The following is a 16239-nucleotide window of genomic DNA, read 5'->3' as shown; positions in this document are numbered from 1 at the left end:
CCACCCACACCCAACAATCTTCCAGGTTCACTCCCCGGCTCCTTTCCTCCCCCTCAGCTCCTCCGTTACCCTTGACTCCCCCAAGACTTTGCACTGCTTCTGAGAGGGGTGGGAAATACAGCTCTGTATTGTAGTTTAAATGAATTATTCAAAGTTTTGCATAAATATGCCTAGTAAGGAATCTATTTGTCAAAAAACATTTCCTGAATCTTTTTCGTTGTCTGTATTGTTACAGACATACTTGCTGACAAGTATTTTGAAATAAATTACCAAAGTAATTGAAACTGGTGTGATTATATTGTGCTATTTTGACAAATAAAATATGCAGAATTTTAAAATATTATGTGCAGAATTTTTAATTTTTTCATGCAGAATGCCCCCAGAAGTAAGCAATATTCTCTTATTACTGTGTTGTCTCATACTCAGGCACACTGCTGCCTTTTCTGTTTCAGCTGCACTGTTGCTGTTATTGGTGAGCACCCTCTTGAAGACCTCACGGAAGGGGGTACACCAGCACAAACACATTAAAGTGACTGAAAACAAAGCTGTCAAATGCACAAAGTAAATCAATTGAAAAAAAAATCGTTCATTAGTCTGAAGTATTATCTTAATAAGTACTAGTAACTATAACTGGTACAAAATTTTGAGATGAAGTGCCATTTTGTTAACACACTACTGGAAGGTGCTCAGGCACTATGGTGATGAGAATATGGAATATTCCATTCTATACAGGTTCTCATACAAGTCAATGGGGTCCCTTCCAATGTAGTTAAGAATTACAGAAAGACAGCTACAATAAGAAATTAAAAAGATGCAACAATGGAAGGAAAGATGGTCGGAGTTCAGTGTCACGTGTAGGCTAACGTATTAAAAAAAAGGTTATGAAAGAGAGATTACTTTTAAACAGTTTCATTTTTGCTAGAGAAAACCCTACACATAGATGTCACAAATAATGATTTCTTATTAGCCTCAAAACTCAGACGAAAAATAGCACATCCTCTTGGAATACTACATTTAATGAACAATTTTAGGTTAAGTTTACATCATCACTCATGAACTGTATATGTTTATCGACTAAAAACTATTATGCTTAATGAAGTCTACATAGACCAATCTAACTTACTGCAAGGCCTCAGCATTCTTTTCTTTCTGTCGTTGAATTCCTAACTGAATCTCTTCTGAACTAAGCATCATCCCGCTGGCGCTTGGGTTTTTTGCTTTTTGCATTAGAATGGCCATCTCGACACATTTGTCTGGAACCTGTTGAGAGAGAAGGGAAACATCTCTAACTGAATAGCAGCCAAAGAATGCTAGCCATCCTTTTGGAAAAGGAGACACCCAGAAAGGCAGTCAAATGAAGTGCTCATACTGTCCCTTCCACATAGATATGACTAAGCCTCCCTTTATATTTTACAAAATTGCCTACACAGGCAATTCAGGTTGCTCCTTTGTTATTTGACAGGAATCACTGCTCTCAGTAGTCTTGTTATGATAAGATGGAGGAAAATTTAGTAGTTTTAAAATACTGATAGAGCTATGATTACATGTCTATATTTTAAGGCATGGAGTAAACCATGCACAAACTGTGATTTTATAGTTAAACAAAAATGGTAAAATATTTATGATAATGGTTTCTGTCCTCATGTTTCATTTATTAAGTAAATTTAGTATTGTGAAAGTTGTTAGATTAACAACAGAACAGACACAACACAAGTACTGACAGTGCAAGCTTCCCCACACTGTCCTGCAAGTGCACAGCGACCTTGATCTGGAGAGCCCACACCTGACAAGAGCCAAAAGATAAGTTATTTTTCATTCCCATTGCATACCTGGCCTCTAAAAATGGGTGGGGGGGGGAAGTGGGGAAGAGGGGGGAAGGTGTCAAATTCTAATAATCTTAAACTCAAATCTATAATATTCCAGTCTTAGATATATTTGTCTATATTTATGCATACTGGAAATCAGAATGAAATCAATACATCAATATTAGTAGTCAAAGCTAAACCGAAACATGTAAAATTTATTAAACGACTGACTCATTTTATCAAATATAAGTCAAACAGCCTCTGAATGTGATGTTAGCTTTTAAGTAATTTTTTTGCTTACTGAAAAGTCCAATCCAATTGTTTCATACTGTCTGTGGATCTTTTCTGCTAGGTCATCAAAGAGTCTCACTATAGATGGCTTTTCCAGAGACATAGCTTTGCTAAGTCCAGAAGAAACAATTGCTGGCCATGTCTGTACAATACAGTCCCAATCATGAAGATTTGCCAGGCATACCCCACTGTGGTTTCCAAGAAGACAATACAAGGCACCCTACAGTAAACAAGAGTTGTAATATTAAAAGTTATATAAAGCAGTCATTCATATAGAATAAAAATGTGTTGCTCTGCATTGTACAAATTATTAAATTGTAACACGAACTGAAATTAAACCATCCAGTTTATCTCTAATATATACAAGATATTCCACACAATTCTGACATATTAAATATTTATTTCAGTAGTATGTGCAAGTAGTGCTGATTAATTGACTAATTGGATTTCTCTTTCATAGAATGGTTGTGAGGGAACTATTTCCACAGAACACATTTCAATAACCACAATGAATAAACAAACACCTGGCCTTTCTACAAACCTATTTATGGTAGTTTAAATTACAAACTTGTGTTTCTTAGGCTTGTCTACACTGCCCTGCAATTCGGCCTCTGAGTGGCATGAACAGAAGTGAGCATCAAAGTGTTGCGCTGTAACTCCGTTGTGTGGACACTGCAGGCACACAAAAAAAGTTTCCTAGTTCGCATTAATGTAATCCTCTTCATACAGGATTACACTAATGGTGTGCGCTGCTATTCACACCCCTGTAGCCTGAATTGTGGGGCAGTGCACACATAGCCTTAGCATAACATTTTGTTGATCAGCTCTTTGTTCTTCCTTTCTTGCTCTACTAGGATTGCTAAAAAAACTACTGAACTAAGAACAGTATGCTGAGATTTTATTGCTTTGTACTATTTTTTTTTTAATTAGGATATAAAAGTGAACTGCTATTAGCATAAAGCATTCATAATTCCTGAGATCCTGATGAAATGGGGTATATTCATGAAGGTGGCGTATGGTATAAAAATATTTTTAATGAGCACTTTTTTGGGATGACTGCCTAAGTCACTTTAGGGTTAGCTAACCATGAGTAATTCAACCATCCCAAAGTTACGCTAATAAAATCTTTACACCATACCACATGTATTTTAACCATTAAAATCTTACACACAAACTAAAGACAGATCTGAAATTAAGTAACTGAGACAGTACTTTAAACTGCTGCTGAGTAACATCGTGTCGGTCTGGCCGCAAAAACTCCAAAACCAAAGGAATGATATCTCTGCAACAAAAGTTGTATGTTCCCAGTGCTGTGAAGAATGCTTGCTGAGCTTTACTTCTGACCTGTAGAAAGATAAGCATTACCACAGATCTACAAGTACACAAAAGAATATACAAAGCAGTGATATCCTAGTTCCCTTCAATTACTAACGTGCAGGTCTTAGGAAGGTGAGTCAGTGCATTTGTCTTGCCATGGGATGCATCTGTTCTGTGACCTGAAGACTTCAGTTTCCACAACTGTCAATCTGGCACATTTGCTAAGCACTTAATACAAATGAGATTAAAGTTTAATAAATAACTCCAAAGATTCTATGGTCCCAATTCTGGTTTTGGATGAGTGTGTGCGGCTGCTATTGACTTTAGCAAGTCTTTAATTCATAGGACAAAACACACTTTTGCAAATTTCAAAAAAATCAGTCAAATTTTGGGCCTAACCAGGATTGAACAGAGCCCTGGAAAGAATTATGTGAGTAATTAAATGTTTCATACATTACTGAAATGGAAATAAAAAACAAAGATACTGTGACACTGAATTTTACCAACGAATTAAAAGCTATATTACATTACATTTCACTGCAAATATCAAGTTGAAAATAAACTCAATAAATGTAACTGATGACTGAATTATTTTAGCACAGAAGAAATATTCTTACCTGACCATAGGAACTTGTAGACAAACACAGAAGATCCCTAATCATGTCTTGGTGTATATTTTTATATTCACAGCCTTCAACAGTTAGAGTTCTCAGCTAAAGGAAGTAGAAAAATCCCAATTAGACACAGGCTCTATTTGCAATTTTACAAATCTAAGAGGGGAAAGTTATTGTAGAGATTGAGAATGCTTTTAGTTAAATAAGATGTTACAGATTAACATTTCCTAGTATAGCTGCAAGTAAAAATTGGTAGTACAGAAATGTACATTACCTCATGCTGCAACATGACTCTGTCAATTAGCAAGGCTCTAATATGCTGCTTCTTTCCTTGAAGCTGCAAGGAAAAAATCAGAGTAATTTGGTTCAGATCTCAAAGCTAACTTTAGCAATGTAAATATGAACTCTCACCTTTTATGTTTTCTGTACACAATATATATTATCAGCGGGTTCTACAGTGAGACATTCTGACTGTTGGGCTGCAGTTATACAAAGGTTTTTTAAAAAAACTTCTGCCACAGTGACAACTGGTGTCAGTGGATATTGATCCACGTCATGTGATGGAGTGAAACTGTAACCTTGACCCATGTCATATGTCTGGAGATAAGAAATAATGACCACTCTCATACAGCACTCTTGTATGTCACTTCTTTATTACACAGTGTTAATCATGGCATGAATTTGCTTAGATAACTGCCCCCAACTTTCTTAAAGATTTTTCCCTAACCCCTCAGCAATTTGAAGCTGGCTTATGCCTCAATACATAAAAGTTTATATCTCGTGCCCAGCTGAACTTAGCATGTGCCCTTCATAACTAACTTTAGTCAAAGAAATCTGGCATTTGTTTACGGTCAATTTAAGATTATCTTCTTTGGTATGCTACAGAACATTGCTCAGTCTCATTGTGGTGTTTATTTTTGCCCATCAGCAGCTGATAATCAAGTTCTGCCACGCTATCCACATCTTCAAAAATCTGGGACATGAGCCTTTGGTATACCTAAGGTGACGAGGCAATCCCAAAGGAAACTCACTTAAACATATGTACTAAAAAAGGGACTTAAAAGGTGAACAATTTTTCACTTCCTATCAAGTCAGACCTGCCAAAACCCTCGGCTTGCATGCAAAACTGGTAATACTCTTGCATTTTGAAGTTTCAGCATCACCTCTTCAACCATTTTCATGGGCTGGTGCTTGCATACAGCCCCATGTAAAGGACCCCTTTGCATAGCGTTGTGACTGTCTCCACATTTAAGAGCAAAAATCTGGTTTCCGTCATTTGTTTACTGTGTATTTTGTCTTTATGCCTTGGTATTTATCAGTACTTCTATATATCACACTTATTACATCTCCCATTACTGCTTTACCACAGGGGAACAGCATCAGTGCTAGAGCAAGGATGTCAAACTTTCAGAAAATCTCTAGTGAAAATATGGCTTTAGGATCTTAGATGGAATTTCTGATCAATCTAATATCAAGAGGTTAATAGTGTTGTTGCCATTGTGTTACAAACAAAACCCATGTGGAAGATGGGAGACTGCCTATATATAGTAATTTACTGCATCCTTATCTTCCAGTCCAATAGGCAGGATTATGAAGCATTTTTAATTCATTATGCCCTTTAAGAGGCTAAGAAAGTACTCTACTGTTTAGCAAACTTCTTCCCTTTTGTATCTACTGGAGTTTGAAACTAACACGACTCTTTGTTTACATCCTTGTTTGTGCATCAGAATAGCAGATGTCCGCATAATTCTAAAGATAGAATATTGCACAAATTCCTCTGAAGAACCAGAAGAGAACACACAACATTTTTGTGTAGAGCAAGAAAAAGAAAAATATACAACTCGAAATCCTTAGTAAATATTTGAATAAAAGATACCTTTCAAATAATAGGAAAAATAACTTGAATAGTGTCTGATGATTTTGGTGTGTCCATCTGTACAGCTTATGAATTCTGGGTGAGATTATGAAGTTATCCCTATGAAAATGGATTTCTTCTTATTCATCAGCAGGTGAACAGCTGGAAAATGGACATGATTCTGATCCAGACCTTAGATTCTGAGTAGTCCCTGACCAGCCAGTCATCTAAGTCAGCCTTTCTCAAATGTGGCCACCAGGGGCTTTTCTTGCAGCCACAGCCTCCTGGGCAGTGATGGGGTGGGGGGGAAGAGTGGCAAAACAGCAGCCCCTCCCTGTTGCTCCTGGATGCACCACCTTGCTGTTGGTTGCTAGGGTTGCCAGAAGGGGTTGGACCCTGCCCCCCTCCGGAGACACCTGGGGCACAACGCTGGAGGAGTAGGCAGGCAGTGACTTCCCCAGCTTCCCAGGGGCTGTGGGGCTCAGGATTTGTGCTTCAGACCTGCAGAGGTGGGGGCGATGGGGCTGAAGGGCTCCGGGTGCATGGCAGCAGGCCCCAGGTTCCAGCCACACGGCTTTGGGCTCCATCCCCAGGCACCGTCTCCCATCTGTGGGGCTTCAGGATCTGGACACAGGGCTTCAAGCTCCAGCCCCCAAGTATTTTAGGAAAAAATATCAGAGTCACCAAATAGGAGAGCCACTCTGAGGCCACCAAAAGAGAACCCCGATCTAATTATGGAAACACCTGGATACTCATCTTTTTCAGATAGGCCACCATCACATGGGACACCACAGAGAGCCCACAGGACAAAACCCAGAATTGGTAATGATTGTTGTTCAACACAAACCTGAGAAAGGACTTGTGCGTTGGGTGTATTGCACTGTGAAACTCTGCATCCTTGAGGTCAAGGGCAACATAACAGTCTTACTGATTTAGGGAGGGGATAACTGACGCCAAGGGAGACCATCTTGAACCTGTGTTTCTTGTTATAGGTGTTCAATGGTCTGAGGTCTAACACTGGATGAAACCCCATCTTTTTGGGACTAAGTAAGTACCTTGTATAGAACCCCTTTCCCTTCTACTGAGGGGAAACCTCCTGCATAGCATCCAAAACAAGACGGGACTGCATCTCTTGTCAAAGCAGACATTCATGGGACAGGTCCTTGAAGAGGGATGGGGAAGAAGGTTAGTTGTGGAGAAGGGAGAAGAACTGAATTGTGTGGCCTCTCTGGACCACCTCCAATACCCAGCAGTCTGATGCTAGACCAGGCCTGTTGGAAGTGAGCCAGACGTTTGCTGAAAGGAATGGAGGGCAATGATTGTGGGAGGAATAGTATGTTGTCCTTGGGCACAGAGTCAAATCTGCTGATCTGCTGCCTAGTCGGTGCTGAAGCAGGGTGGTGCAACTGAGAGGTAGATCCCCCTACCCCCGAAACAGACTTTCTTCTCAAGGGCCTCTGCCTGCGACCTAGGCCATCCTGCGACCTAGGGGCTCAGATGGCCTATACTGGAAGAACAACTGTCATGGATAGGGTTGGGGTCTGAAGCGCCTTCTTCTGGAGGCCAGGATATAGATCCCCAGGACCATTAACCTATTAGGCTGCAAGCTGGGAGAATTCAGGCTGAGAGGAAAGCTATAATTAGGGGAAACTCACCTGTGCAGGAACCAGAGGGGCTTCTATACAGCAGAGAGAGGCTGCAGGGAAGTAGTCTGCAGTCACTCCCTGGGAGAATGGAGGTGTGTTTGGGGCTATATAGGCAAGAAGCCTACAGTTACTCTCTGGGAGGAGGGAGTTGTGGGGCTGCCAAACCAAGTGAAGGGTGGAGAGCCAGAAGGTAAGGAAAGGGCTCAGGGAAAAGGCAGCAAGGTTCAGGAGGGTGCAGACCTTGGCTGCTGATTAGAGGGTCCCTGAGCTGGAACCTGGAGTAGAGGGCAGGCCCAGGATCCCTTACCAGCCACTGGGGAATTGGTATCATAGGGGCAGTGCAACACGTTGTACCTCAAAGCAGCACCTTGGAACCTCCATATTCACCATGGTGATATGATTATGATACGTTTTGTCCAAAATATGCCTTGTGAAATATCGTTTTAAAAGTCTTGATCTGTTGAATATTAATATTCTGTTGGATTGTATGTGGTATCATTGGATGTGAAGTTATGAAGTTTTGCTATGTGTGTGTTACTGAAATATGTTGTGAGGTTGAAACACCCACAACCAGCCTTTCAGGTATAACAATGGAGTAGCCAGGCATCCTGATGGCCCATTAAAGGGAATCCACTCTCCCAATGGCTATCCCAGATGACTTCTCAGAGAGAACATGTAGACAATGGAGACTGCTTGACCAATTTGGACTGCCTGATCCCCATGTCAAACGATCTTTCCAGCAACCTGGAAGAAACTATAAAAGAGGGAAAGTGACATCATCACTTGGCCACTCCCCCTGCCCAACTCAACACCTGGAGAACAAAGACTTTGAACAAGGGAAGGGATCCTGTTTAGTTTGTAGAACTCAAGACTACAAATTTATTTTTATTTCTTAGGTAACCTACTTAGATCTCTACATTTGCTACTTCTAATCACCTAAAATCAACCTTTCTGTAGCTAATAAATCTGTTTCATATTTTACATAAAACTGTGTGTTTTGGTTGAAGTGCTTGGGAAATCTCAGCTCAGTTTACAAAGGCTAGCGTGTGTCCTCTCCACATCGAGGGAGAGGCGGGCTAGGGAATGAACTTACGCTGACCAGGATTCTGACCAGTGCTAGACCATACAGTTCTGGGGTGCAAGGCTGAGGAACTGGGGGGAATTGGCTGGAGCCTCTCTATTGTTGGTTCATGAGTGGCTGAGAAAGCATTAATGTAACTCAGTTGAGTGTGTCCCTGCCTGTGGATGTTTGGGTAAGTGCAATACCTGCACAAGGTTTGTGGCTTGACACAGCATCACAGAATGAGAGGGATACCAGACTCCAGGTTGCACCCCGGGGTCCCATCATAGGCAGTGAATGAGACGAGCTAGTCCCTGAATGGCCAGGAGGAGGCACCATCTATGGTGAGTGGACCCTGTGACAGATCTCATTGCTTCATCAGTCTTCTTGTGGAAAAGTGAGCAGCCCTCAAGTGGCAGGTCCTCAATAACTGTTTGAAATTCTTCAGATATGTCTGCCGAGGCCAGCCAGGAGGAGTGGCGCATTGCAACTGTTGTTGCCATCGGCCTGGAGGCAGTGCCTGCATGTCCAAAGCTGCCTACAACGCAGTTCTGGCCACCACATGACCTTTTGCCAGGCTGGCCTGGAAGTCACCCCTGAAATCGTGTGGCAGCCTCTCAAATAGCTGTAGGACACAGGCAGCTGATGTGGTTGCATTTTGCCAAGACCACCTGGTAGTTCAAGATCCTCATCAGGTTTCAGAGTAACAGCCGTGTTAGTCTGTATTCGTAAAAAGAAAAGGAGTACTTGTGGCACCTTAGAGACTGGTTAGTCTCTAAGGTGCCACAAGTACTCCTTTTCTTGATCCTCATCAGGAAGCTCGAAGTGGAGTAGGATTTCTGGCCACCGCGTTTTAGGTGCTTCACCGTCTCATCTTTAGAGATCAATTTCTGGCCGCTCTAATGGGATTGCTCATTGGCCACTGGATGCAAATAGAACTCTGTTCATATCCAATAGCCAGGACTTGGTACCATCTAGCTGTCCATTTGGATGTCAGTGCCAGTGATGCTGGTGTCTGCCATAAGGCTTTCATGGGCTCCAATAGCCCCTTGTTTATCAGGATCACTATGACTCCCAGTACCAAGTACAGGATATTGAGGAGTTTGTGTGGCATATCCCACACTACCTGCATAGGTATCTCTAAGGCCACTGATACCCATGTCCCATGAGGTCTTGGAAAATCTTCTAGTCCTCAAGAGTGGCAGCTGACTGTTCTGGAACAAGGGTATCATCTAGAAGAGCTCATGGCCAGTACCATCCGTCCCTTGCTCTGGATCTGATCCACTGGAGCCGCCTACTCCTGGTCCCAGGGATTCTGCAGGGACAGGTCCAGTCTTTGGCACAGGGGTGATTATTTGCCTCATGAGTGTGGTGGAGAGGCTGGTCCTGGATAGTACTGCAGTCCCCAGGGGGTCCACATGCCATGATCATATAGCACCAGGCCCCACAATGTGTGGTCTCAGTGATCCCAGTACTGGGCTGGGTTGGTTCCGCCCTCCACCACAGGGACATGTCTCTTATCCCCCAGATGAGGTTGATACCGCTGGGTAGCAGGACCTGACCAGGGATGGCTAATGGCTTTCCTTTGAGTCAGAATCAGTCCTTTGGGAAGGATGGTGCTCAACCCGTGGGTCTAAGGGGAACCTGACCAAATAGTGGAAGTATCAAAGTCACTGGGCCCAGAAATCTGGACAGCATCAGTGTGAATGCAGCTGCAGTAGCCGCACAGGTGTCAGCCATGTCAGCATGGCCCAAAGTGCTTGATCACCAACAGATTGGTGTGGCAGTAACTGCACTGGAGCTGGTGCTGGGGGCAATAGAATGACCAGCACCGCAGTCAGGCTTCTATCCAGTACTGGGCTATCTTTCTTCCTGACTACCTCAGTAATGAGAAGGCTAAAACAGCCACGACAGCATCAGGTGAGACCTCTATTATGGCTAGGTCCACTCAGCTGGTACGAGTTCTCATGCTTAGGGAACTTTTCCTAAGTTTTGAGACACCCTTAATGTCCATATGCACAGCAGTCTTATGCAACCTTGAAGTCGGATTCCAGGGAGGGGGATGATCTTCACCTCTGCACTCTGAGTCTGATCCATTTCTCTCCTTCCCAGATGAGGAAGCCAGAGGACTGAGTGAGCATTTGGCTGGCTTTGATGATGAAGCCAGGGCAGTTTTCAACAGCCAGCAGTCTCCTGAGGATCCAGGCGCCTAAAGTCTGAGGTCAGAGATTGGCCTTATCACTGCTTCATCAGACAACCCTTGATTGCTGGGTCCACTCTGAAAAGTACCTACAGTTTTTACAGAGTTCCAGAACAAGTCCCTAACTGAGACAGAACACGGTGTGTTCATTGTTCAGAGGCATGACAGAGTGGGCAGTTCTTAAAGCCCAGGGATTTGCCATGGTCAGCCACAGCAGCTGGTAGTGCCAGTGACCACAGGGGGAGAACCCTTTCCCCCCGCAGCATCCTGTAGACCTACCTAAACTGAGACTAACTAAACTGAGACAAAGTGGATGAAAAAGAGTCACTTTCGGGATGAAGAACAGCTGGCTCTAACCGAATCCAGTGGAAGTAGCAGTGACGGTTGATAGGAAGGGGAATCCAAGAAAGGGGAATTCTTGTAGAACTAATAAAACTATGATTTTATCCTCTGTTGAGTGCATTTGCCCCCAACCCCAGTTATCAAGGTAGCATGTAATCTCAGGTTCCTGGTGAATACTTCACTACTCAAACACAGAAATAGCTGTAGTGGTTGGAAAGGCCTTGGGCGAGTTAGGAGACTACACACTCGAATACAGATTTAACTACTGTGTCACAGTTTGGGGCAACTGCACCTGTATTTCCCTTCTGCGGTCCAGCAAAGGCACCCACTCTAGGTTCACGGATCCTGAGCAGTAATCTTTATTGGGTCAAGACCTGAATCTCTCTTCCTCTTGACCAGGGGATTTTCCAGGCTGCACAGTTTCCTGCCTACACTGTGAATTCCCCAGCAAGCCAGACTACGTAGACACGCCTGTGTCCGCATTTTGCTTTCTACTCAGAGGCTATAAATAGCATAACTGATCATGGTTATAAGTTAGCACACAGACATTTCTAAGCAAGCACACCTATTCTTAAGGTGAAAGCAGTATAGAGAAAATATATTAAAAACAATAAAAGAACCTATGTGCATGCTTATTAGTTTACCCTCCCTCCCAACGCCAGGAGGGGCTCCAATCAAAGTTAATCTTTCAAACCTCACCAAAAAGTTTTTTCTGTGGCTTCAAGTTCATAACAGCCTCAGCTCAGAACAAGCACCCCAATTGTGCAGATCAACCTGTTTCTTTATACAGATTGAGCCTCTGATCTCAATCTTTGGGAGCAGATAATGGTTCTCTCCTCAGGGCATAGCTTCAAAACTCTTGGTTTCTGCATAATCGGCGGAGGACATTTGCATTCATCTCCCCCAAGCTATTTCCCAGGGGTTCCACTTCATAGATATTGTCCCAAAAGATCATTCTTGTTTGCCACATTGTTCAAGATAGTTCTATGACCACGCAGGCCCACAATAATCTTTCCCTTTAATACAATGGACTCCAAAATATTTAAACTTAATTCAACATGGTTTTCCAAGGAAACTTCCAAATCTGTCACATACTGCTATCTAACACTTTTGCCACCTCAAAACAATATCTCCTTAAGACATTTCAGGATGCTCTCTCATGAACTAAAGCAGAAGACGAGATGCAACCTACAGATGGTTTAACATGCAGTAGCAACATGCTACTGGTGTGGGTGTCTATGGGGACTTGACTGACAAGAGCACATTCTCATTAATGATCATGCTGTACATTTGCTGCTGGCCTAATGTAAGATCTTGGTCCTTATCTTTATTGCTTTAAATGCGTGAAGACCTAACTACCTCAAAGATGGCCTTCTCTGCTCTCTACCTCAGCAGCCATGTTCAATAATCTAGATTTCACTTCTCATAACATTGGGCAACTCATTTAAACTCTCCATGTCTCAATTTCTCAACCTGCAAGAAGTAGATATTAATGTTTACCCACTTTTGAGAAGTGTTTGGAGATCTATTGATGAGAAGTGCTAAATATTATTTAAACTAAGGGAGAAGAGTTTGGTTCCTATATGCTTCTCAACTTAATTGGCATCTATGGTTCTAACATCGTAAGTGCTTCACAAGTGCTAGCAATAGCAGCAATTTAATATCCAAGGACAGTATTATTGCAATGCAGATAAGTCACCAAAAATAAAAAATCCCAGCATGTAGTTTCTTAGTGACTAGCAAATTAACAAAAGATCTATCATTAATAGTATCAATATTCAGTACATAAAAAGGGATGTTATGAGGCTTAACTAACATTTGTACAGTGCTTTGAAACCTTTTGAAAAAAGGCACTTATTGTAACAAAAATATTCTAATGATACATCAGCCCACTGTAACATATATCAATTTCACTAGGAATGCATGCAAAGTTCCATTAAGACAGTAAAGGCCAAAAAACAGCCAAAACTAAAACTTTAAAAAGGTTGTTTTTCCCTAACTAAACTACGTAAACAAGATACTGACCCTGTTCTCCATTGACTTCTTCACTAAGTTAAAGCTCTTCCACCGGGAGTCAAACTCATGCTTGTGAGACCCTTGGAATTGTAAGAGATCACCAATGATCTAGAAACAAATGGTTTTACGTTATGTAAAACAAGTCAACCCATTAAAATTAAAATAAAACACATAAAAATTACTATTATACCTTTATGATTAGAAACAAAGACTTGGTATCATCTTCTGAGTTGTTGAGTATATAGTCTACCGTTGGAATGGAAACAAAAAGTGTGTTATCTGATATGAAGCTCAGTTCAAAGAGTTAACTACACTCAATGAAATATTTTCTCTACTTGTGAAGCTCAAAACGTTGTGTCATTTATGTTGCCATACAATTCACGACAACAGATTTTGCCTCTTTGCTTTGCTCTACAATACTGATATTAGATTTAAAAGCACAATAGACTGACAACGTTTAAAGCAAATCTTTGCAGATGTACTGAATACAGGAATGAGAGACAAAAATGTACTTACGCAGTAGTTTCCTTATGACCCTAGCCATGGTTTCTCTGTGGTTCTCTCTTGATAAGTCTACACAAGATAATAAGAACATTCATTATACATAAAGTATATTCTCTAAGTTACACAGTGTTATAAAATATAGAGAAGCTTAACTAAAAAAATAATTAATGGAAACTCAGAGTGTGACATGCAAAAGCTTAAGAACAGATTAGAGTTTCTTTACATACCTCAAATCATATGAGGTATGGGACTCTATAAGGGTGATATAAAAAGACTTTGGAAAAAATATTATATTTTTATATACATACACCTTTAATAGAAACAGTCCTGATCATCTCTATGACAAAGTCATGGGATACCTCACTCAGTTTTCCACATCATGCTGAAATCCTATGTTGCAGTCACCATCTGTCAGACCAAATACTGGATAGGACATCTTTCAAGTTCATCATCTCCGTTCACTAAATCAGTACAATAATGGTTCTTCAAGCAAAGGGGTAAAAATGGTTTACAGTCCCATGCAGGTTGGGACACGTTTCTGTTCTGCCTCTCAGGGTATATATACACTGCAATAAAAAACCTGCAGCAACGAGTCTCAGAGCCCAGGTCAGTTGACTCAGGTTCGCAGGGGTCAGGCTGCTGAGCTAAAAAGAGTGATGATGTTTGGACTTGGGCTAGAGCCTAGGCTCTGAGACCCTGTCCCCTCACAGGGTGTCAGAGCCCAAACATGTATACTGCAATTTTTAGCCCTGCAACCTGAGCCTTGTGAGCCCAAGTCAGCTGACTTGGGCCAGTAATGGCTGTGCTGCGGGTCTTTTATTGCAGTGTAGACATACCCTTAGGCAGAGTTAGTAGTGGTCAAGTGCTTTGCCTAAGATGAGGGAGAGCAAAATAGGAGTTTGGTTCTGTGCAATGTCAGAGTGGTGCAGAGTGCCCATCATATCACAAACTCTGAAGAATACACTGACTGGGGCGGGAAAGAAGAGCAGAATGCTCAAGGGGTGGGACTTTATCCTTCAGGCAATTAAGAAGGGGAAAGAATGGAGTTTCTATTCTCTTTGGTTGCTTGGAGGGGACGGTAAAGTAGCACTTTGCCAATCCAGGCAATGGGAACGGTAGAAGGAAGAAAGAGAAGAACTTCCCATCCCTTCAAGCACTGAGGACAGTGGTTGGAGATAAAGTTTTATTCAAAGAGAGGAAAGAGAGAAGCTTCACCTCTGACAAGAATCTTTCATATGCCAGGTTAATCCTTTTAGAAGTGCTGCAAGAAAGAGACCTGGGCTCAAATCCCTGTTACACTATAGGCTTCCTGCATGACATTGTGCAACTCAGTTTCTCTGCGCCTCAGTTCCTCATCTGTGAAATGCCGATATCCGTACTTCCTATACACATTTCCCTTGACCTTTGTAAACTCTCTTCAGCCCGGTTAACCTCCATCTCTGGGTTCTGAGAAGCAGACTGTCCTGCTCGCAGCGTGCTCTCTCAGTCTGTGTGTGTCTCCTTGTCAGGCTGTCACCTCTTGCTGACTCCCTAGGCAGCCTCTAGCAACTCATTCAACCTCAACGCTTTTCCGTGGTTCTCTAATGATCTGTTATCTTCCTTTTGATCCTAGGCTTAGACTTGGGAAAAATAAGCCATTCTTAGCCTGGCTGTAGTCAGGTAGAACATATTCCCCAATTAACAGCTTCACCATTGTTTCTTCAAGGCTTCTTATCCGAGTCACCATTTTACCTTTCCTGCTTGGTTCCTTTAACAACTTCTTTTGATCTAACTCCATAGCAAGTAACCCATCATAAATACACACACATAGGCATGCACCATATTGAAAAAAATAATACAGATATTTCCCAGTTGGTCCCAGGTGCCTAAGACAGCTAAATACAAGACTTGGCACAAAGATTGGTATGACCTGAAGCTGAGAAGCACCCAAATTATGAGACATGAAAAGAAAGAGGTTATGAACTACTGGGCTACATGATAGACACATATATACTAGCTGCTCTTCTCCCTCACAGCTATGCAATCTCAGAGCTCAGGGTACACATGGCAGAGACTCAGGTCTCACTTGCCAATCATTTACTATGAAAACACAATTAAATGGATGTACGTGGGTAAAGACCACTGAATCAGGCCCTTTTTTTTGTAAGTAGCATATTCAGTTTGAATATCTGTCTCCTTTAGTAAACTTCTGGAATATATTTTATGTTTTACTAATATGATAAATAAGGCTTCCGATTTCCCCTTCTGGGAGTCATGGCTTTTTCACCATGGCCTAAGCATTGCCAGGCTTTTCTGAAGTTTTCCTTCCATTTTCTGTACCAATTGTTGTAACTGCTACTGGCCCAACTGATCTCGAACTCCACCCCAACTACACACAGATAGACAGGTTCTCTGAAATATACAGGACTGATCACCACCCTAAATAACCAGGACCACACAGCACTTATGCATTCAAACAGGACATACTTTGCAGCTGCAGCAACAGCAAAAGTGTTAGCCGAAGTATATGTTATACGTATTGCACACCTTATCAATATGTATTACAAATTATATTAACGTTATATAAAGGTTAGCTTGAAGTCATGCTAA

The 16239-nt window shown here is 41.9% G+C and overlaps 1 protein-coding gene across 4 annotated transcripts in view; it reads right to left on the bottom strand.

Moving 5' to 3' along the window:
* PSME4 (proteasome activator subunit 4) overlaps window positions 1–16239 on the bottom strand; it is a 209455-nt gene that overhangs the window by 77692 nt on the left and 115524 nt on the right. For all 4 annotated transcript variants that reach the window (XM_037895876.2, XM_037895877.2, XM_037895875.2 and 1 more), the window contains 8 exons: window positions 13663–13719; window positions 13337–13392; window positions 13156–13254; window positions 4302–4364; window positions 4031–4126; window positions 3309–3440; window positions 2107–2316; window positions 1124–1260 (listed from right to left, as the gene is read on the bottom strand). In XM_037895876.2, coding sequence (XP_037751804.1) covers window positions 1124–1260; window positions 2107–2316; window positions 3309–3440; window positions 4031–4126; window positions 4302–4364; window positions 13156–13254; window positions 13337–13392; window positions 13663–13719 — 850 coding nt within the window. The remainder of the gene's footprint in view (window positions 1–1123; window positions 1261–2106; window positions 2317–3308; window positions 3441–4030; window positions 4127–4301; window positions 4365–13155; window positions 13255–13336; window positions 13393–13662; window positions 13720–16239) is intronic.

Source organism: Chelonia mydas, chromosome 3, assembly GCF_015237465.2.
Source record: "Chelonia mydas isolate rCheMyd1 chromosome 3, rCheMyd1.pri.v2, whole genome shotgun sequence".
NCBI lineage: Eukaryota > Metazoa > Chordata > Testudines > Cheloniidae > Chelonia > Chelonia mydas.
Note: the sequence above shows the minus strand (reverse complement) of the source record. Positions and strands in the feature narration are given on the sequence as shown.